At 41.9% G+C, this 23520-nt stretch overlaps 1 protein-coding gene and 1 long non-coding RNA gene across 7 annotated transcripts in view; one reads left to right on the forward strand and one right to left on the reverse strand.

Annotated features, from left to right (window-relative positions):
- Nucleotides 1-23520, forward strand: part of LOC311426438 — a 403748-nt gene that overhangs the window by 122670 nt on the left and 257558 nt on the right. The window lies entirely within an intron of this gene.
- Nucleotides 1-23520, reverse strand: part of LOC311426296 (DDB1- and CUL4-associated factor 12-like) — a gene marked incomplete at its 3' end in the record, with an annotated part of 124446 nt that overhangs the window by 47534 nt on the left and 53392 nt on the right. For all 6 annotated transcript variants that reach the window (XM_084502637.1, XM_084502639.1, XM_084502638.1 and 3 more), the window contains 2 exons: nt 18925-19131; nt 17749-17809 (listed from right to left, as the gene is read on the reverse strand). In XM_084502637.1, the coding sequence (XP_084358763.1) occupies nt 17749-17809; nt 18925-19131 (268 nt within the window). The remainder of the gene's footprint in view (nt 1-17748; nt 17810-18924; nt 19132-23520) is intronic.

Below are 23520 nucleotides of genomic sequence, written 5' to 3' on the forward strand. Positions count from 1 at the left end.
TGTAATGATATCTTTCTTATAACAACGCCACAAACCTATTATTATCACCAGGAATATTGCCAAAATCACAGTAACAATAACCAGAGTTAAATACCACATTCCATGAGTCAGAAAACCGAAATAGGCAACACAATTCCAGATGGACCTTAAAGCGAGCTCTTTCCTTAAGGTCCCCAAACATATACTTATGGTGCCAACCACAAAGTATATACCAAACACTGCCTTGCAGAAGATCACCTTCCGACCTACAGACAGTTCCAGATGACCGGTCTACCAGACAAACAAACCAAAATAAAGAATATACTCACTTACAATGATGGGGTCCTTGTCTGCCTCCGCAGTGATCCGGTGAGTCGAGGAGTCCCTCCGGGAAATCCCGGGGGTACCCTAGGGAGTCCTGTCCCCAGCGGGTCCTGCGGTCTGTCAGAGAGGTTGTCCCATCTGGGTCGCCATATTGATTCAAAGATCGAAGCTGAAATTTCTTTAAGTGGTATATTCTTTATTGCAGCGCTGGATGCACGGGGGATCTCTCCACCTATTGTGCATGTTTGAAGTAACAAACTATCTCATATTTATACAGCAAAACAATGAATATTCTATTAACTCCTATACATATTCAATACCTAAACCCGCCTACTCTCGCTTCATATGCTAATTAGCTTATCAGTCCTTGCGCTTGCGCAAAGCCTTCCAAGAATTGTGGGCCGGGGTCTTCGGGATGTGGGCAGTGGTCTTTGGGAGGAAGACCGTAGATCTTCCTCGTGATGCACTTTTCACTTTTTGCTTAAAAAATGCCAGGTTGGCTGAATCAGTTGTTTTCTAAGCTGCAGAAATGCCGAGTTGGCTCAAGATATCTCAAGTTTCAGCCTAACTGAGGGTCGGCAGATAACGGGATGTTTCAGTTAACAAGACATAATAGAAGGTTGACTCAAGTTATCTCAAGTTTCAGCCTAACTGAGAGTCGACAGATAACGGGATATTTAAATTAACAAGATGCTTCAACATAACAGAAAGTCGACAGATAACAAGATGTCATCTATTTTGTTCTCATTAATTTTTAACCACAAGATTTATTCTATCCTAAAGTGAGTTTATATGATATCAGTGGAGAACCTGGTTGTAAAAGTACGCCACGTAGATGCTCATGTGCCCAAGAGTCAGGACACTGAAGGACATCAAAACAACCAGCAGGTGGATCAGGCTGCTAAGACTGAAGTGGCTCAGGTGGACCTGGACTGGCAACATAAAGGTGAATTATTTATAGCTCGATGGGCCCATGACACCTTGGGCCATCAAGGTAGAGATGCAACATACAGATGGGCTCGTGATCAAGAGGTGGACCTGACCATGGACACTATTGCACAGGTTATTCATGATTGTGAAACATGTGCTTCAATCAAGCAAGCCAAACAGTCAAAGCCTCTTTGGTATGGAGGACAATGGCTGAAATATAAATATGGAGAGGCTTGGCAGATTGATTACCTCACACTCCCTCAAACCCGCAATGGCAAGCGCCACATAAATACAATGGTGGAAGCAACCACCGGATGGCTGGAAACATAGCCTGTGCCCCATGCCACTGCCCGGAACACTATCCTGGGCCTTGAAAAGCAAGTCCTATGGCGACATGGCACCCCAGAAAGAATAGTCAGACAATGGGACTCATTTCCGAAACAACCTTTTAGACATTTGGGCCAAAGAACATGGCATTGAGTGGGTGTATCACATCCCCCATCATGCACCAGCCTCTGGGAAAATCAAGTGATACAATGGACTGTTAAAGACTACACTGAAAGCAATGGGTGCTGGGATATTCAAAAATTGGGATACGCATTTGGCAAAGGCCACCTGGTTAGTCAATACTAGGGGATCTGCCAACCGAGCAGGACCTGCCCAATCAAGCCTGTTATGTACTCTATGTGAGGAATGTTTTAACAATTCGTGTCCATAAAGAACAATTCTGTTTGAATTGTTTGAATCCTGTCTGCCTCTGGGCCCTGCACTGGCAATTCAATGCTTGAACCACAGCTGCAGTGTGTCCCAGTCTCCCCCTCATTCCTCATTCTAGCCAATTTATCACTTCTTAAATTTATGAACCTGTTTGCTTTTGTTATTCCGGACTTCTATTTCTAACACTGCTATAGATGTGTCTGTGAATGGCTGGGGAAGAATGTTTTAATTACCCGTGTGTCTGGGAGTTTCAGAACAACTGATAACAACTAGTGACTGTTATGGGATACTATGTGGATCTTTGGTATCTGGTTAGGGGGGGGCCGAGAAAGAAGCTGAAGGGCGGCTGGGAGACAAGATTTGAAGAAGGTGTTTTGAAGAAGGTGTTCCGTAAACTTGGGATGGTGCCCAGTAAGTACAAAGGGGAAGAGGAAGACTGCGAGCCTTCAGCATGGAAGACCCCTAGAGACCCCCAGAAGAGACCCCAGAGGAGACTGCGCATGCTCCAGTAGGAGGGACTGCACCCCGGAAGCTAATTTTAATAATCTATTTTTTTTAGAAGTAGTAATGAATATGTATTAGTCTAGGAGCATAAAAATCAGTTGCTTGATGTAATTGGTGTGCATCCTGGTGGAGCGGAGACTCCCGGTGCACCCAGCGCTGTTTGCTTACCTCTATTCCTTTATATCCTTTAATAAATCCTATTTTTCATTTAATTCTAATTTGAATCCTGAGCCATTTATAACAATTTGGGGGCTCGTCCGGGATGGCTATAGTTCCTGAATTCTGATTTACTCTAGGAGGGGCGCCCCACCATTTGGTGGCTCCTGTTTGAGTCAGATCGGGACTAATGCCATCCTGAACCTGAATAAAGGTAAGCAAAGAATTTTGATTTTTTTGAGCTCCCTTGCCGGCTGTGTTTTTGTGCCCGTAATTCTGCGCGCGAAGATCCGGACGAAGACGACAGGGTCGTTTGGATACCGTCTGGTTGGGTTCCGGTGTCCGGGATCGAACCGGACGAAGACGACAGTCATTTGGATACCGTCTGGTTCGATCCCAGACGAAGACGCTTGTGGATACCGTCCGGTTGGACTCTGGACGAAGACGACTGATTCGTAAGATACCGTCCGGTTGGGTAAAGGTACGGTTGCCCGTGTTTGTGTGTGAGAGTGTAACTGAGGCTTCTAAAGTCTGAGGCGTAGAAGTCTTTTTGTTTTCTCACTGGTTCTAATCTCCTGTCGGGGGGGCTGGGCTGGTGAATGGAGTGATACGTGGGTGGGTGATAGGTCCTAAGCCCCCTGCAAGACACTCTCACTCGGGGCAACCAAGGGCTGTGGGAATTGCCACTAGTAAAATTCCCAGATGGGTCAGATAAAATCAAAGACCAAGGACCAGAAAGGGAGCGAAATACCAGATATACCACCAGAAAGTCCATTAGGAATAATGATTGGAAATTGGAACAATAGGGGCCCCAGAAAAGGAAAAAATAAATTAAAATTGGTTCATTACTGTATGATAGAATGGCCAAAAAAACCTTTAAGACCGTGTGTTTTCTGGCCTGTTTTTGGATCGTTTGATGATTGGATTTGTCAGGCTTTGAATATATACGTTAATTCAAAAGAGCCTTTCTGTCAGGAAGAAAGTGAGTATGCAGAATTGTGGATTGGGACTCCACGTCCAGCCTCAATATTAGCACTAAAAACAAATGAGGATTCTGGAGGGGAGGAAAAGCAGGAAAAAGGAAAGAATGATGAATGGGAGCCGCTGGATAATTTACCACCACCACCACCACCTCTGGGTCCTAATAACACACTCCCGGCTCTCCCGGCTCCCCCTCCGGTAATCTCTCCGGCAGTGCAGCCATGGTCCCTGCCTCCACCACAAACAGCACCAGAATTAGACCTGCCTCCGGCTGCATGCACAAGAAGTAAGACTGCCGCACCTGAAGAAACCTCTCTATATCCATTAAGAGAAGTACCCCTTGGAGGCAATCAGGGAGGATTTGGGTTCGTGGCAGTCCCTTTAAACACCACAGAGGTGAGATCTTTTAGGAAAGAAATGGGGACTCTGTTAAATGACCCCCTCGGAGTAGCCGAAAGACTAGATCAATTCCTGGGTCCTAACACTTATACCTGGGAAGAAATACAATCCATTTTAGGAATCTTATTTACTGTTGAGGAAAGGGGAATGATTAGGCAAGCTGGAATGAGGATTTGGGAAAGACAAAATCAAGCTGGACCCCCAGGAGATCAAAAATGGCCAAATGTGGATCCCCACTGGGATCACCAGCAACCCCAGGGAAGACAAAACATGAGAGATTTGAGAACAATGATTATACAAGGGATCAGAGAAGCGGTTCCACGAGGAAAAAACATTAATAAAACATTCAATGAACAACAAGGAAAAGAGGAATCTCCAACAGAATGGTTGGACAGATTAAAGAAAAGTTTACAAATGTATTCGGGGATCGATCCGAATACAGCAATTGGAACCGCACTCCTTAGAACACAATTCGTAGCCAAATCCTGGGTGGACATAAGAAAGAAATTGGAAAAGTTAGAAAATTGGCAAGAGAGAGGATTAGAAGAGTTACTTAGAGAAGCGCAAAAAGTATATGTCAGGAGAGATGAGGAGAAACAAAAAACAAAAGCCAAGATCTTTGTAGCAGCAGTAAAAGAAAGTCAGAAAAAGCCCTTGTTAGGAGAGAGGGAGAAGAGAAGAAGTATAGAAGAAACCCCTAGAGGTCAGCCTTCTCAAGGGAATTCAGCGATCCCCGCTTGTTACTATTGTCAAAAAAGAGGACATTTACAGAAGAATTGTCGTAAGCGGGAACAAGACGGGAAAATGTTTAAAGAAGAATAGGGGTGTCAGGGGCTATATCTTCTGGGGACTTCAACATCAACAGAGCCCTTGATAAAACTATTAATTGGTCCCCATAAAGAAGAAGTACTATTTTTAGTAGATACAGGAGCTGAAAGATCCACTATTCAAAAGCTCCCAGAGGGAATAAAAGAAGGGAAGAGTTATACGTCTGTAATAGGGGCAAGAGGGGAGCCCTTTAAGGTTCCTGTTTTAAAAGATGTGGAAATAGAAACTGATCAAAAGATTTGTCTTAATGATTTACTTTTGCTTCCTGAAGCGGGGTACAATTTACTAGGAAGGGATTTGATTTTAAAATTGAACTTAAGCATTCAGAGTCAAGGGGATAAATTGCAAATCAAATTATACACTTTAACCCAAAAAGATGAAGAAGTTATTAACCCTTTAGTGTGGTATAAGGAGGGAGAAATTGGAAAAATGGAAATGGACCCCATAAATGTTCAGATAATGGATCCACATCGTCCTATTCGAATTAAACAATATCCTATACCAATGGAGGGTCGAAGGGGATTAAAACCTATAGTTGATAGACTTTTGGAGGAAGGGACTTTAGAACCGTGTATGTCACCTCACAATACACCCATCCTCCCTGTGAAGAAATCGGATGGGTCATACAGACTGGTACAGGATCTGAGAGCTGTAAATCAGCGAACAATCACTAAATTCCCTGTGGTAGCAAATCCTTACACCCTGCTGAGTCATGTCTCTCCCAAATATACTTGGTATAGTGTAATAGATCTGAAAGATGCTTTTTGGACCTGTCCTTTAGATGAAAATTCCAGGGATTACTTTGCTTTCGAGTGGGAAGACCCGGAGACAGGACGAAAACAACAATTAAGGTGGACTGTGCTACCACAAGGGTTTACTGAGTCACCGAATCTATTTGGACAAACTTTGGAAAAAGTTCTACAAGATTTTACATTACCTGGGGAGGTAAAGTTATTGCAATATGTGGATGATTTGTTAATAGCTGGAGAGACTGAAGAAGGAACCCGAAAAGCCACTATTAATTTGTTAAATTTTCTGGGGGAAAAGGGATTAAAAGTGTCCCGATCAAAGTTACAATTTGTGGAACAGGAGGTAAAATACTTAGGACACTGGTTAAGCAGGGGAGAAAAGAAATTGGATCCTGACAGGGTATCTGGGATCCTCTCCTTAAGACCCCCCACAAACTAAAAAGGAAATTCGGCAAGCATTGGGATTATTAGGATATTGTAGACCGTGGCTTGAAGGCTACAGTGAAAAAGTTAAATTTTTATATGAAAAACTAATTGATAATCGATTCAAGTGGTCCACAGAAGATGATCAAAAATTTGAAGAAATAAAAAAAGCATTAATACAAGCACCTGTATTAAGTCTCCCAGATCTAGAGAAACCCTTTTCTCTCTTTGTGAACACATCAAACCAGACAGCATATGGAGTCCTTACTCAAGATTGGGCAGGAATTAAAAAACCCGTGGGGTATTGTTCCAAATTACTTGATCCAGTAAGTAGGGGGTGGCCTGCTTGTCTTCAAGCCTTGGTTGCTACAGCATTATTGATAGAAGAAGTGAGAAAGATTACTTTTAGTGCTCCCTTAAAAGTGTATACTCCACACAATGTCAGAAGTGTCTTACAACAGAGAGCGGAGAAATGGTTAACAGACAGCCGGATCCTAAAGTATGAAGCTATACTAATTGACTCCCCTGATTTAGAACTGAAGGTAACCTCTGCTCAGAGCCCAGCACAATTTTTATTTGGAAAACCCTCAGAGGAACTACAACATAATTGTTTGGAGGTAATCGAGACCCAGACTAAAGTGAGACCCGATTTGAGAGATACTGAATTAGAAAAGGGAGAGATACTATTCATAGATGGTTCCTCTCGAGTAGTAGAGGGAAAAAGAAAAACAGGGTATGCCATAATTAATAAACACCTGGAATCTGTGGAATCAGGCCCCCTGAGTCCATCATGGTCAGCTCAGGCTTGTGAGCTGTATGCCCTATACAGGGCCCTGGAACTATTAAAGGGAAAAAGTGGAACTATATATACAGATTCTAAATACGCATATGGAGTGGTTCACACCTTTGGAAAAATTTGGGAGGAAAGAGGTTTAATTAATACTCAAGGGAAGAATCTTATACATCAAGAATTAATAAGGAAAATTTTAAAAGCTTTAAGGGAACCTAAAGAAATAGCAGTAGTACATGTAAGAGGGCATCAGAAACGATTGGAATACCACACTAGGGGAAATAATCTAGCAGATAAAGAAGCTCAGGAAGCAGCTTTAAGAATTCAGGCTGCTAAAATTAATATAGTACAGGAAGAAGTAAGACAAGAAGAAGAAAAACAAGAAGAAGAAAAGAAGTTTACTCCTGAAGAACAAACAAAACTGGAGAAAATAGGTGCTAAATTAGAACAAGGAAAATGGACATTGCCAGATGGGCGAGAAATGTTACCAAAAGCTTATGCAAGACAAATATTGGAACGTTTGCATACCCAAACACACTGGGGTACAAGAGCATTAAGTAATCACTTACTTAAACAATTTGGTTGTATAGGGGTTTTTGAAATAGCAAAGCAAATCACACAAGGTTGTTTAACTTGTCAGAAAATAAATAAGAAAATATTTCGACAGGCGGCAGCGGGAGGAAGAAAAACAGCATATCGGCCTTTTGAGAGAGTACAAGTTGATTTTACTGAATTGTCTAAAGTAGGGAGAATCAAGTATTTATTGGTAATTGTTGATCATTTAACACAATGGGTGGAAGCTTATCCTGTGGCACGAGCTACGGCACAAACGGTGACAAAAATTTTATTGGAACATCTGATACCTAGATATGGGATAATCCAGTACATTGATTCTGACCAAGGCACACACTTTACTTCTAAAATAATAAAATTATTATGTCAATCATTAGGTATTCAGTGGGAATATCATACTCCGTGGCACCCACAAAGCTCAGGGAAAGTAGAGAGAATGAATCAAACAATAAAACAGCAATTGGCTAAATTAATGATTGAGACACAATTGCCCTGGACTCGATGTTTACCATTGGCACTTTTAAACATAAGAACTAAATCACACAGTGAGACTGGATTATCACCATATGAAATGTTATACGGTATGCCTTACTCACAGGGAATGCCCCTGGGGGATAATGTAGTTGAGGATCGAAGTATCCAGAAATATATAATTACTATTGGGAAGAGGTTGCAAGAACTAAGAGAAATTGGAATACTGGTTCAGACACCACCTTTAGGATTTACCATCCATCAAATACAACCAGGGGATAAGGTCTTAATAAAAACTTGGAAAGAAGAATCCTTACAACCCCGGTGGGAGGGACCGTATCTTGTTTTACTTACCACTGAAACAGCTGTGAGAACAGCAGAAAGGGGTTGGACCCATGCATCCAGAGTGAAAGGACCAATAAATACCAAAACCTGGAAGGTTGAGTCCGCTCCTGGGGAACTGAAGTTAAAACTAAAAAGAACTAATGTTCCGGAAATAGGGCCTGCTCTGCATGAAATACCAGAAGAAGGGGACAAGCCTGCAATGAAGAAAGGGGAGAAGGCAAGACCGGGGCAGGACTCTCCACTGCGGTGTGTATAGTGTGTATAATCTACCGAGGGAGGCAACCCCTACGGGTATTGACTGCCGAGTGTGAGGGCCTCGACCGGACTTCTCCCGCACTGAAATCAAGCTGTCCCAGAAAAAGAAACAAGCGAGCAGACGAAAAATGTATGTATGTAGTAAGAGGTTTTTTTTAACCTATTGTAATTAGTTTTCCAGGAGCTGAACCACCCTCGAAGGCTGAACAGTGACACCAGTTTAAGTAGATTCTGGAAGTGGATCCAACCCCTTGATTGAGGACATTTCTCACACCCCTACATACCCCCCCCAGACGACGTAGAAGGATGAGAAGGATGCTATACTTCCTGGTACTATTCTTACAAGGGCAATTGAGCCATGGGAATAACTTTTTTATTCTGGGGGAGGAAGTGGCTAAGACTTTTAATCTTAGCAATTGCTGGGTTTGTGGGGGACCAAGAGGAGCTGAAAGTTGGCCTTGGGTAGCTGGCCCAGTCGAACCTAAATGGTGGGTTAGTAATTTAAGTGAAGTTCATAATGGAACACAATTCTGGAAAGAGGAAGAAGGCCCGTGGCAATTGTATTCATCAGAAAAAGGTATATATTGTTTAAACAGAACAGGGACAGTAAAGGTGAGAGAAAGCATTTGTAAATGGACTCTGTCCCCTGGATATGAAAGTACTGATCCTGAATGTAGACCTATAAACTGTACAGCAAGTAAAGGAAAATGGAATGCTACACATGTCCAGCTGAAAAATGGGACTTGGCTGAAATGCTCATCTAAGGAATTCTTTGGACCTGGGTGTAAAGCCATGGCAAGAGCACAATCAAAAGGACAATTCGATGTTCAAATCTTGAGTTGTCAGCGTGATAACACCACTAGGGAACAGCATGTGGTAAAAATCTATCGCTGGAGGTGGCAAAATGAGAACGGGACGCAAGTGTTTTTTAAACATTTCTGGTCAGCCAATAATATGACAAGTCGTGAAGGAGAAATTAGCTGTAATTGTGAGTGGGAATCTAGTGTAGGGGCTTGGAAGCGTATATATACGAGTATTAAGGAAGCAAACATTGTAACTGGGCCACTTGGTAACGAAAACACCTTGTATTTTCATGCCCCAAGGAATAGAAAAAACTGGGATGGTCCTTTTCCAAATGGGACGTGGGCTTTAAAAGGACATTATTGGATATGTGGCAAACGGGCCTATAAAAGGTTACCAAAAGATTGGTCAGGAATATGCTACGTGGGATACATAAGACCTTTATTCTTTTTATTATCTCAAATACAAGGGAATCACTTAGGAGTAAAATTATATGATGATCTCAATAGGGAGAAACGATATATTGATACCTCTTTAGCTGGAGGTAGTGCTCAAAAATGGAGAGAAAATGAATGGCCCCCTGAAAGAATCATACAGTATTATGGACCAGCTACATGGAATCCGAATGAAGTAATATCTGGAGCTCGAGAACCTATTTATAATTTGAATCGCATAATTAGGTTACAAGCAGTTCTCGAAACAATAACTAATCAAACAGCAACAGCTCTGGATCTCCTAGCTGACCAATCTACCCAGATGAGGAATGCTATTTTCCAACATAGAATGGTCTTGGACTATTTACTAGCAGAAGAAGGGGGTGTGTGTGGTAAACTAAATTATTCTAATTGTTGCTTACAAATTGACGATAATGGGAAAGTAGTTAAAAAGATAACCAAGGAAATTAGAAAATTAGCCCACGTCCCAACACAAACCTGGAAGGATATGGAATGAGATTTATTTTCATGGCTGCCTGGTGGACCACGGGTTAAAAGGGTGTTATTTTTATTATTATGTGGTATAATGACGTTATTATTTGTACCTTGTATGATACCTTGTCTTACACTATTAATACGCCGGGTGATAAATAGTACATTGGTAATAACTTCATTAAAAAAAGAAGGGAGTATGTCAATTATGATGCTTAAGAATTGGACCCTCCAAGAACAAACTGATGAAATCCAATTATTAATAACAGAAGAGACACGAATTGGGGATATTGAAAAGAAGATAAGGGATTGTGAGGAATGTTTTAACAATTCGTGTCCATAAAGAACAATTCTGTATGAATTGTTTGAATCCTGTCTGCCTCTGGGCCCTGCACTGGCAATTCAATGCTTGAACCACAGCTGCAGTGTGTCCCAGTCTCCCCCTCATTCTAGTCAATTTATCAAGTCTTCAGAAAATACTCCTCAAATTTATGGACCTGTTTGCTTTTGTTATTCCGGACTTCTATTTCTAACAGTTACAGCCTTTTTTCTGTCTTCTTCGAGATTAACTTAACACTGCTATAGGTGTGACTGTCCCTGTGAATGGCTGGTGAAGAATGTTTTAATTACTGGTGAAGTGTCAATAAGAAAGCTATTTGTGTTTGTATGAAGTCTTTGATGTCTGGGGGTTTCAGAACAACTGATAACAACTAGTGACTGTTATGGGATACTATGCAGGCCTCTGATATCTGGCCAGGTGGCCAAGAGATTAAGAAGAAGAAAAAAGAAGCTGAAGGACGGCTGGGAGACAAGACCTGCAGAAAATGTTCTATAAACTTGGTACGGTGCCAAAGGAGTACAAAGGGGAAGGACGAGAAAAAAACTTGGAGAGGAAGACTACGAGCCTTCAGCATGAAAGACCCCTAGAGACCCCCAGAGGAGACTGATGCGCATGCTCCAGTAGGAGGGACTGGACCCCGGAAGCTAATTATAATAACCTGGTTTTTTTTAGAAGTAGTAATGAATATGTATTAGTCTAGGAGCATAAAAATCAGCTACTTGATGTAACTGGTGTGCGTCCTGGTGGAGCGGAGACTCCCGGTGCACCCAGCGCTGTTTGCTTACCTCTATTCTTTTATATTCTTTTAATAAATCCTATTTTTTTATTTAATCCTATTTTGAAGATTGAGCCATTTCTAACACCCTCAATACCTTGCCATGCACATTTGTCAAGGAGGCTAACATGGACATTCATTGTAACAATTTCCAATTCCAAACAATTGGCCTCCAACTGGACTTGACTCCATTAACCACGACTCTTTGAGCCCGGCTATTCAGCCAGTTTGTAACCCAACGAAGCGTGCGCCAGTCCAAGCCAAGTGTTGTTAAATGAAATAATACCATGCTTTGGGATTCCAGTAGCAATGTCTTCTGATAGAGGTTCACATTTTTGTGCACAAGTGGTACAACAGATAAGTAAGATTCTAAAGATAGATTGGCAACTGCATACTCCTTATAGACCGCAGACAAGTGGATAGGTAGAAAAAATGAACCATTTAATTAAACAACAAATAGCTGAAATCGGACAAGAAGCTAATTTGTCATGGCCTCAATCCCTCCCTTTAGCATTACTTAGAATCAGAGTTAAACCTAGAGTAAAAGAGAATTTGAGCCCCTTTGAAATCTTATATGGAAGGCCATATCAATTTCTATTTAGTGGAGAGGATCTAATGCAGCTGGGATCAGAATATTTATATACTTATATAACCGAACTTCAAAAACAATTAAATAAAGTACATAAATTTGTGTTAGGGACCAGGGCTAGAGGGTTGGATCAACCAATCCACCCCTTTAAGCCTGGGGACTATATATATATAAAGACTTTTTCAGGACAACCCCTAGAGGAAAAATGGAATGGACCATATCAAATGTTGCTGACAACTCACACTGCTATCAAGATTAGAGAACGAGCCTCTTGGATCCACTATTCCCGAGTGAAGAAAGCTCCAGAAGCCCCCTGGAAAGTAACGCCAGGTGACGATGAACTGAAACTAAAGCTTAGTCGAACAAAATGAGGACATTACGGTCGGGAGTATTTGGTAATACAGAATCACAGAATCACAGAATTTCTAGGTTGGAAGAGACCTCAAGATCATCGAGCCCAACCTCTGACCTAAAGTAAAACTGTTAATAAACTGATTTCCAAAAATGGCCAACGAGAAGGCTGTATTCGCCCAGGTAAATTGGACTACAACAAACTAATAATAGATGCACTTAGTATGGTTCAAGATAATGTATCCTTAGCTCTTAGTTGTATGCAAGCACAGTTATGGTTGCAGGCAACGGCTGCCTTGATCATTAGGGAAGGAAGTGAAGACATTTTTCCAGCTGAAGTCCGAAAGACTGTTTGGGACAATGCCAATGATTTTGAGAAGAAGTTCCAGACCTTGTGGACCCTGGTAAATTTTACTTATGATCCCATTGTTAACATGGCTACTGCCTTCGTGCTTACTATACGTAATACCACAGTTTATGTTATCCACCCCATCATTGCACTAGGATTAAACCATGAGGAGACAGTGCTCTATCCTTCGGAGCATAGAACATGGGCACGGATGGAGAATGGGAAATGGCAGTCTGTAAATCTAGAATCATGTGTTACCCGGGAACAACAAGGATTTATTTGTGAAAGCAATACAATTGATGCTCAGGATGTATGTTTTGACACGGAGCAAGTTGTCTGCCACCTTGAAATTCATCCAAATACTAGTCAAAAGACTGTGCTTGTATATATATTTGTCAAGGCTGTGTGTGTTTAAGAACTGCTTGTGATTTTGTAGAAGTAGACAAGGAGAACATAATTCTCCCTAGCAAAAATCATTCTAACTTTTGTATTTGTAACTTTGTTAGAATCGTCGGGTGTGATTTTCTATATTTGGCACCAGTGGTATCCCACCAGCTGATCAAGTCTAACAACTAATCACTGTCCATCATGATACAAAGGAAATAAGCAGAGTTTTGCAAAGAGTAAAACAAGACACAAGTCACAACTGGTGGGATAAATTCTTTGGATGGTCGCCAAATGCAACTGGGATTTTGAACACATTGAGTTACCCAATTATTGTTTTATTGATATTAGTTGGTATAAGTTTAATATTGTCTTTTGTATTACTTGTTTGGAATTGGAAATTGTTACAATGAATGTCCATGCTAGCCTCCTTGACAAATGTGCATGGCAAGGTATTGAGGGGTACATATCATAAAGACTGGGAAGAAAAATTTTCGTATTAAGTAAAAGAATTTACTAGATTTTCCAGAAAAGGGGGGAATGATATTGTATAAACTCACTTTAGGATAGAATAAATCTTGTGGTTAAAAATTAATGAGAACAAAATAGATGACATCTTGTTATCTGTCGACCTTCTGTTATGTTGAAGCATCTTGTTAATTGAAACATCCTGTTATCTGTCGACCCTCAGTTAGGCTGAAAGCCAACTCAGCTTGGAAAACAACTGATTCAGCCAACCTGGCATTTTTTAAGCAAAAGGTGAAAAGTGCATCACGAGGAAGATCTACGGTCTTCCTCCCAAAGACCACTGCCCACATCCCAAAGACCCCGGCCCACAATTCTTGGAAGGCTTTGCGCAAGGACTGATAAGCTAATTAGCATACGAAGCGAGAGTAGGTGGGTTTAGGTAATGAATATGTATAGGCGTTAATAGAATATTCATCGTTTTGCTGTATAAATATGAGATGGTTTGTTACTTCGAACATGCACGATTGGTGGAGAGATCCCCCGTGCATCCAGCGCTGCAATAAAGAATATACCACTTAAGGAAATTTCGGCTTCAATCTTTAAACCAGTTTGGACAGACTTAGCAAACTGCTCAGAGAATCTCGTACAGAAAGTCGCTGGAAATGGGCGCACTGGAGATGGGAAGAAGCTCAAGCTGAGAGAAGCAAACCCGCGCACACAACTGCCTCTCACTGGTAAGCAGCTGCGCATTATGGGGAATCATACGTCCTTAGAAACAAAGACTGTCCTGGTAACCTTACAGCTTATTCTCCTTATTAACAATCAGACAGTTTATGATCCTGAAACATGGGACCAAATTGAGGTCAAGGTGTGGGACTCTGCAACTAAAAACGACAAGGTTGCAGCGGGATTGCTCGGCACCTGGCGAGCAGTCTCTGAGGCCTTAAAAAGCCATGTGGGACCACAGTCAGAAACGTGTGGTTTGCCAGACAGTGAGGGAGCTGTGGGCTTGTCCACCGATCCTTCTGCTACACCATCGGCCCCTCTGCTGCTACTGCCATCGAAGGCTTTTGCTGTTATGCCCCCTGGTGACCTGGACATGCCTTTTGACCCAGGCCCTATTGGCCTTGAAAAGGAGATGGATATGCTTTTCTTCGATCCGGGAAGAACGGGATACATAAGGCCTGAAGACTGAGTTGCTTGACAACTTAAAGCAAGACATATTGTTCAAAAGGAATGGAAAATGGAGACTGTTAAGTCATGGAACTTAAAGGATTGTTTGTTACCTTTCCTGATTGTACGTATGTATAGGCATACTCGTGTTTAGTATGTAAAGCAATGTTCTGTATATTTAGAATGTTTGATGTTTGTGTGTGCGTGATGGTGGAGCGTAGACTCCCCGCTCACCCAGTGCTGTTTACTTGCCTTTTATACCTTTTATACCTTTTATAAATATTCCTTTTATAAATATTACTAAATTCAGATTGAGTTGAGACTTCATTTATAACACCTGGAATATAGAAACAATAGCCCTGTAATAATACAATATTTGGGAAACAACTATCCTGTGACCTTGAAGCTTGAAAGACCAAACAGGAAATGAGGACACTGTTGCAATACACACAAGTGATAGCTACTAAAGAAGAAAAGAAATGTGTAGCATTGACTATTATTTTACTAAATTTTTTTTCGGCACTAATACTGTGAACCCAGCCTCTTTCCTGAGTAACAGAGTTTCCAGATCACCCATTCATGATTGCATCAAGACCATGGACACAGTATACTCCAGCTGACCCGAATTAAAAGATGTACCCCTAGAAGATGCGGAGGATTGGCATTTAGATGGCAGCAGCTTCGTCTGCCAGAAAATTTTCCTCACAGGATATGCGGTAACAAACATCAGCTCAAAAGGTGGAAATCATACCCTTGATAAGAGCTTTTGAGCTGGCAAAAGGCAAAAGAATTAACATTTGGACAGATTTGAAATATGCCTTTGGTGCGGTTCATGCATATGGGGCAATTTAGAAAGAGAGAGCACTTTTATCTTCCTCAGTTAAACATGCAGAACAGGTACTGAAGGTATTCCAAGCTGTATACCTGCCTACTAAAGTTGCCATTATGTACTGTAAACGACATCAAGCAGGGGATACTGATATTGGAAGAGGAAATAGACTGGCTGATGCAGAAGCCAAAGGGGAGGCAGAATGGGCATCTGAGAGTCAAATTTTGGCACTAGTACCAAGAACAGAAAAACAGGCATTAACAAAAGCCTTAGAAAATGATTTAGAGAACATAATAAAGCATGCTGGGGAGCTGAAGTAGTATAACAGTTTTAGAAAATGGATGGGACCTAATTTGTATACCACTGTTAGACAGGTATAAAAGTAAACCATAGACAGGAATCAAGCTCCAAACAGTGGTAAATTATTTTTTCAAACTCCCAAGAAAATGGGGGTATCAGTATTTATTGGTATTAACTAACACCTTTTCAGGATGGCCAAAAGCATTCTCAACCAGAACAGCCGAGGCTTGGGAGGTAACTAAGATATTACTACAAGAAATAATACCTCATTTTGGGGTTCCAGTAACTATATCCTCTGACAGGGGACCACACTTTATCTCAAAGGTGGTACAACAAATTAGCCGCTATTCGGGTACAGACTGGCAACTTCACATACCCCATATCGCCCTCAGTCGAGTGGCCAAGTAGAAAAAAAAAAGAACAGCAAATTGCGAAATTGGAACAAGAAGCAAATTTGGTGTGGCCTCAGTCTCTTCCTTTAGCCCTTTTGCATATACAAACTAGACCAAGGGCAAAGGAAGGGCTAAGCCCCTTTGAAATCTTATATGGACAACCCTATGGAATACAAAGAGGAATATCCATGCAAGTTGGGGATGAAATTATGACCTCCTATAATGGTGGCCTTAGGTAAACAGCTCAATGAAATTGGAAAGCATGTGAGTGGGACTCGGGGTAGAGGATTAGGTGGACCAGTGCACAATATAGCAGAACGCCTGGATCCATCACACCAGAGTGAAAAAGACACCCAAGACCCCATGGAAGGTTACTCAGGTGCAACCTGGAAGGTTACATTTTTCACGGTCTTAATGGTATCATTGGTCAAGGAAACTGAACAGTGGGAGCACAATACCTATGTGAAACTCACCCAGGCAGTGAGTGATAGTTTACCTAAGAAATGGAACATGTCCATTTGGCAAGGACGATTGTGAACATCTAGGGGAGAGATTTGAACTACTCCCATGCGAAAATGTTAACATATACACCAGATGCTAACTTGCTGTGTATATGTTAACAAACAAAAACAGACTGAGACTGACCTGGAGAAAATAATAAAATTTTGCATGCAGTAGCTCAGGATGATACATCCTGGGGATTTACACACTTGGTAGAAAAATTGACTTCCTGGTTGCCAAACCTAACATGGCTGAAGCAGTTGTTTATCACAATAATCGTGGTCATAGTTTTGTCCATGGTTCTTTGCGTGGTGAACTGATGTACCTTATGGTGTTTTAAGAATACAGGAAACTCCTACAGCAAGTAGAAAAAGAACCAACTGGAAACTGGAGTCTAACAAATACTTTGAAAGAGTGTTAGATAGGGAAACACTATATTGAACCCAGAAATAGTAAAAGAATTTATTAACTTTTTAGAAAAGGGGGTACTGCTAGAGGGAGTTAGGAGAATCTTAGCAAATAGAGATAGAGCGCTGACAGTATCAAACTAGTGGATACTGCTTAATGTCTTTGCTAACTATTGTGCATTGTACAAATTAACTAAAGCAAGAAACCTTGGGCCCCTTACCAAGGTTAGTCCCTTGATAAGAATGTGAGCCTGTCTTAAGAAAATGGTAGAAACTGGTCCTGAGGATGGACAAGAGTCAAGGAGCAACTGAGACTGCGCAAAGACAAGAGGTCAACTAGCGGTGACGAGGAAGAGTCGCCAACCTTCATCCCCACACTCCCGGCGACCACAACCAGGAGACAGTGCGCAAGCACAGATGGGAGGAGCTTATGGAAATGACTTATTGGAATTAATTTTAATATGAAGCCGGGACAGGCTATGCATATGTATAGGTGCATTGTGAAACTTCATGCATATGTAACTCTTTACTGCATATAACCAAAGCAAACGCCGTGTTGGGGTGTGCATGACTTTGGTGGGACTAACCCCCGTACCACCCAGCACTGAATAAACATACCTACCTACTTCACAATCTTACTGATTGTGGAGTCTGCTTTCCGCAAGTCAGATAAAGGTGATTCCCTAAGACTTATCAAGTGCTGCACATCAGTATAGTAAAATAATGACAAAAATATTACCAGAAACAGCCATAGTATCACTGATCCACGCAACTGAAAATATCCAGTCCTTATGTCCATCCTAAAAGGAAAAAAAAAAGTCAGATTAGCTGTGCCATTATACTCTTGAGCAGTCTCTCAAAGCAGACAAGTATTCTCCACTTTGAATTTTAGTACAAGCACAAAAAGGACAGACGTATGTTAGAAACATTATACAGGTGAAATTCCAGTATCAGTCCGGAGCAGTTTAAGTATCCAGCAGCAATTTTAACTTTTTTGTCAGTTTGATTAAACTAAGTGTATAATTGATATATATATTGTGTATATATATGTATATATACATACATATATATGTGTATATATGTATGCATAATTAATATATATTAATTATATTAATATATCCGAGAGGGTGGTCGCACACTGGAACAGGCTCCCCAGCAAAGTAGTCACTGCACCAAGTCTGTCTGAATTTAAGAAGCGACTGGACTATGCACTTAGTCACATGGTCTAAAATTTTGGGTAGACCTGTGCAGTGCCAGGAGTTGGACTTGATGATCCTTATGGGTCCCTTCCAAGTCGGGATATTCTATGATTCTATGAATAGTTAGAGAGCAATTAAGTGATGGAAAAACAGGTCTTAAACCAAAGACAAATTGACCTTAAATCTAAGTGCTTAGAATTTCCATTTTGAAAGCAGTGTTTTTTGCAGAATAGTCACACGCTTCCTCAGAGACATGTCCTTACTATAAATGGTAACTAAAACATTATGTTTGCAATTGATAAGCTATAGAATAATTTTTCAAGACTACTACTTCAAGTACCTTTTCCCCTGGGGGGGATCCCTAAACCTGCAGTTCTGTTTGAAAAGCTGCAGGTACAGCAGCATGCTAGTGAACAGCAAGTCATGTAGATCTTCAGAGTCAAGCCTTTTCAGCAGTAGCAGATAGCCAGCTGCAGAACTCTGACCTCTGCTGTTGTCAGTAACATCTACATGAAGGCCTGAGTCAAAAGGAAGGAGAAATATTTAAGGCATCTTGTCAAGAAAGACCACTTCATCGGGAATGTTTTAAACGTTTCAGGAATTCTTCACTCTTCACCACAAGACTCCCAAATCTAACCTCACTCTGACCTTAGGCACTTCAAAGTAGTAATTCTTTTAAGTGACAGAATAAACCTTCCCCAAATATTCCCACTTACATCTCCCACACAGACAGGATCAAGTGTAGGCAGACGATAAATTGCAAGACTGTTGGGGTTGTCTCCACCTGTGGCCAGAAGGGTCCTTGAGGGGTTGAGCTCAATGGCGTGAATACCACAGCCCTGTTGGTTCACCATGCCAGGTTCACGGTCTTTCAGAATAGGAATCTTGGTAATTTGACCAGTCTGGACATCTACCACAAATAACTGGGAAAAAAACAAAAAACAAACAGAAGATGCAAGTCATTGCTGAACAAAGATCAGAAAAACAAGATGATCAAAGATGCACTCTATTATGAATTACTCTTTCTCCACAAATCCTGCAAGTATGACTGAAAAAAAAAAGTATAAATTAATTCTTAAAATTAGTGAACTGACTTAATTACAGAGGGGTTTATTTCAATGATCCCATTTGGTTTTGAATGCAATGGAAGAGAAAGGAGAGAATTGTCATGGCATGTTTCCCATTTAACCAAACATTCAAATTTGAAGTTTATTGCCCTGTTTGTTACTTTGACAAAACAAAATTGTTTTCCAGTTTCTCTTAACACCAGGGAGAAAGACAGACCCACCTTCAAACAGTGAGTAAGCCCAAGAGTACTTCGCCCAAGTCTCCTGCAGCCCAGATAAGAATACTTATCATTAAGTTTTGGCTTTGACAAAGTGATACCTTATAAGTTTATTTAATTAGAGTTTATTTTCTGGTGTAGTGGGTTTATGTGGCAAGGTTTTGGTAGCAGGGGGCCATAGGGGTGGCTTCTGTGAGAAGAAGCTGCCCCATGTCAGGTAAGGGCCCCACTGCTGACCAAAGCCGAGCCAGTAAGCGATGTTTGTGCCTCTGTGAGAGCATATTTAAGGGGAAACAAACAAACAAAAAAACAAACAAAACCTGCTGCTACACAGCAGCTGGGAGAGTGTTCCGGAGCAGAAGTTCCCTGCGGCCTGTGGTGAGGACCATGGTGAAGCAGGCTGTCCCCCTGCAGCCCATGGAGTACCACGGTGGAGCAGGGTTCCACGCTACAGCCCATGGAGGAGACCATGTTGGAGTAGGTGGACCTGCACCGACGGAGGCTGCGGTCTGTGGAGGACCCCCACCAGAGCAGATTCCGGGCCAGACCCGTGGCCCATGGAGAGGAGCCCACACAGGAGCAGGTGACCTGGCAGAAGCTGCTGCCCGTGGGGGACACAGGTTGGAGAAGTGTGCTCCTGAGGGATGGACCCCGTGGTACGGACCCATATCTGGAAGTTCTGGAAGAGCTGCTGCCTGTGGGAAGCCCATACAGGATCAGTTTGGGAAGGACTGCATCCCATGGGAGGAACCCCATGTGGAGCAGGGGAAGAGAGTGACTGAGAAGGAGCGGTGGAGACGAAGCGCAGCCCCCTTTCCCCCATTCCCCTGCGCCGCTCAAGGGGAGGAGGTGGAAGAGGGCGGATGGGGGGAAGGCGTTTTTGGTTTCTGTCCTTTGTTTCTTGCTTCTCTAACTTATTAGTAATAGACAATAAATCTTACTATCTCCCTACTCTGAGTTTTGCCTGTCACGATAATTGTTGAGCGATCTCCCCATTCTTATCTCAACCCTTGAGCCCTCTGCATTGTATTTTCTCCCCCTTTCCCTTTCAGGACGGGTGTGGCATAAGACCACATGGACACCAGGGTTCTTTCAGGATCAGTAACTTCTACTACTTTATTGATGACATAACTTCAACTCTCTCCTATTGAGGACAGGCTCCCTTCTTATACCATTATACTTCTTATACCTCTACAACAGTACTTTTCCACCAACTATTCATTAGTCAATAACTCTGCCCAGCAACAGCAAACACAAAGCAACTTCCATGTCTTAACGACTGGAGAACAAGCAGTACATAGTTTTTGGGAAAAATATCTTTAGTTTCAAAAGTAGATATCTCACCACTTCTACTTTTTCACCAGGTACTCCAAACAACATCTCATATGGTGAAACTCCTACATCTTTTCTAGAAGCAGTTTGAATTCTGAGAAGTGCTAAAGGTAAACACTTTGTCCAGGGAGGCTTAGTCTCTGAAACCAGTTTTGACAGATCTTTCTTTAATGTCTGATTCATTCACTCCACTTTCCCAGAGGAGGAAGGATGCCATGGGGTATGAAACTCCCATTTTATTCCTAAGGTTCTCATTAATCCTTGTAAAACAGATGAAGTAAAATTACTTCCTTGATCCTAGTCTATATTTTCAACAACCCCATATCTAGGGATTATTTGTTCCAGGATTATCTTTATTGCCACACTAGCTGTTGCTGTTACTGAAGGAAAAGCTTCTACCCATCCTGACAAATGGTCAATTAATACAAGCAAGTACTTAAATCTACCTACTTCAGGTAATTCAGTAAAATCTACTTGGATGCTTTGGAAAGGTAAAATCCCTGGCTCCCGTCCCCCTCTAGGTGGGTTACGGATGACCTTTTTATTTACCTTTTGACATATGGTACATCCTCTGCATATTTGTTTCACTGAAGTGTATATTCCTACACAGACATACTTTCTTAGCGCAACATCACACATTGCTTGCACCTCCCGATGACTCTTGATGTAAAACAATTAATATTTGCCTCATTGGTGCTTTATTCATCATTTCTCTCCCATCAGGGAGTATCCATTTTCCTTCAGACTTCGTGGCTCGTGATTCCTTAAAAATATCTTTCTCTTAAAACTTTTTAGTTCTTTCTTAGTTTTCAACAATTCCCTGAATCCTCTCTGGATTTATTCTTCATTTTCCTTCCGACATTAGATGCCTTATTTACTCGACTTCTTTTTTCTGCATCTTGAGAGGAGGCTGAAAGAATTTTAGTAGATAAGACAGGTAAGGGACATGTACTATATCTTCCGCTACCTATTGTGCAAAGAAATTGAGGCAGGAAATTCTGGGATTCCTCACGAAAAACAGTTCCTGACAGAAAACAGGAAACATTTCAAGAACCAACTCAAACCGAATCTGCAGTTTAAGCAGAAGCTGAGAAGCTTATGAATCTGCGCTGAGATGAGGGATCAACCAGTGGTGACGAGGAAGACTCACTAATCTTCATCCCCATGACCCTCAGCGACCAGTACCAGAAAACACTGCGCAAGCGTGGATAGGAGGAATCTATGAAAATGACTCTCTGGAACAAAGCAGGGATAGGTCATGCATATGTATAGGCGTCTTGAGAAACTTCATGCATATGTAACTCTTCACCACATATAGCCGAGGCAACTGCCGCGTTGGGGTGCACACGACTTTGGTGGGACTACCCCCAGTGCCAGCCAGCGCTGAATAAACATACCTACATTACAATCTTACTGATTGTGGAGTTTGCTTTCCGCACATCAGTTTGGCAAGCCAGCCAGGAGACGCTCTGCTCAGCTGTGGGATTGCCTGCGGAGTGGATGCCCCTAGGTGCACCCTGAGCATTTTCCTCGGAGGGGACTCCACTCTCAGCCGCTCACTGAAGAAGTAGACAAGGACCTCCTGAAGCTGCAGATAAATGGTATGTTTTACAGTACAGGAAGGGCCTGTAAGTCATATGCATGGCTGGGGCAGCTGGTAAATTGTGCAGAGATATCTGGAGTGCAGCATAGTCCCCATATGGGAGGAGGGTACCCTACAGGCTGACCGATAGAGCAGTCAAGGGAGATTTGGTGACCGACAGAGTGGTCAAGGGGCATTTGCTGACCGATAGAGTGGTTGCTAGCGATCTTGGGAGTAGATCGAGCAAATCCGAGCTTACTGCTGCATCCCAGTTTTGGGAGCCAGGACGGACCTGCTAATGACTATAAGAAGCAGAAGAAGGGTAAGCGGGCCTCTCAAAATTGTGATTTATTGGAGTGTTAATAATTGAATGTCTTATTTGTGGATGTCTGGGTATCTCATGTTGAAAGCATCTGTGTAAGTGTATGCGTTTGAAACAAAGTATCGTTGTGGAGTGAGTCACTCCACAAAGAACACAGTCAGAAACCATACTTGTTTGGTTGGTTATCATTCTAAATTATATATTCTTGTAGTATGAACGAGAAGTGCAAGGGGCCGCTCTGTGTGATTGCGTGATTGTGCTGTGAGTGAGACGCAGCATCGCTGTGAAGCGAGTGCGAAGTTCCAATACACGGTTCCGTATTCTCCACGAGGGGAATGGCCGGAGGCGAACAAAGTGCTGTTTTATCCAAGTTTTGGTTGGTGATGCCCAATACATGGGCCCGGTGGTGTATCTTGTAATCCTATTTTGTTCTTAAATGTTTTGAGTGTAACAAGGAGGAAGGCGGGAGCATTATCTTAGCATGTCCAAAACTGGACATGCATTTAGCTAAGGAAGGGGGACTATGTACAGTAATAAATCAGACTTGTGTATATATAAAAAAGCAAAAACAGATAGAGACAGATTTGGGAAAAATTTGTGGGAAAAAAAAAATCCTACATGCAGTAGCTCAGGATGATTCCTCTTGGGGAATTCCCCCTTGGGGGATTAGAGATTTGTTAGAAAAATCAACTTCCTGGCTACCGAATTTAACTCGGCTGAAACAGCTATTTGTCACAATAATCATAGTCGTAATTTGTCCATTGCACCCTGCAATGGACAGTACTCATTCT

The sequence above is a fragment of the Aythya ferina genome (assembly GCF_964211825.1).
Source record: "Aythya ferina genome assembly, chromosome: W".
NCBI lineage: Eukaryota > Metazoa > Chordata > Aves > Anseriformes > Anatidae > Aythya > Aythya ferina.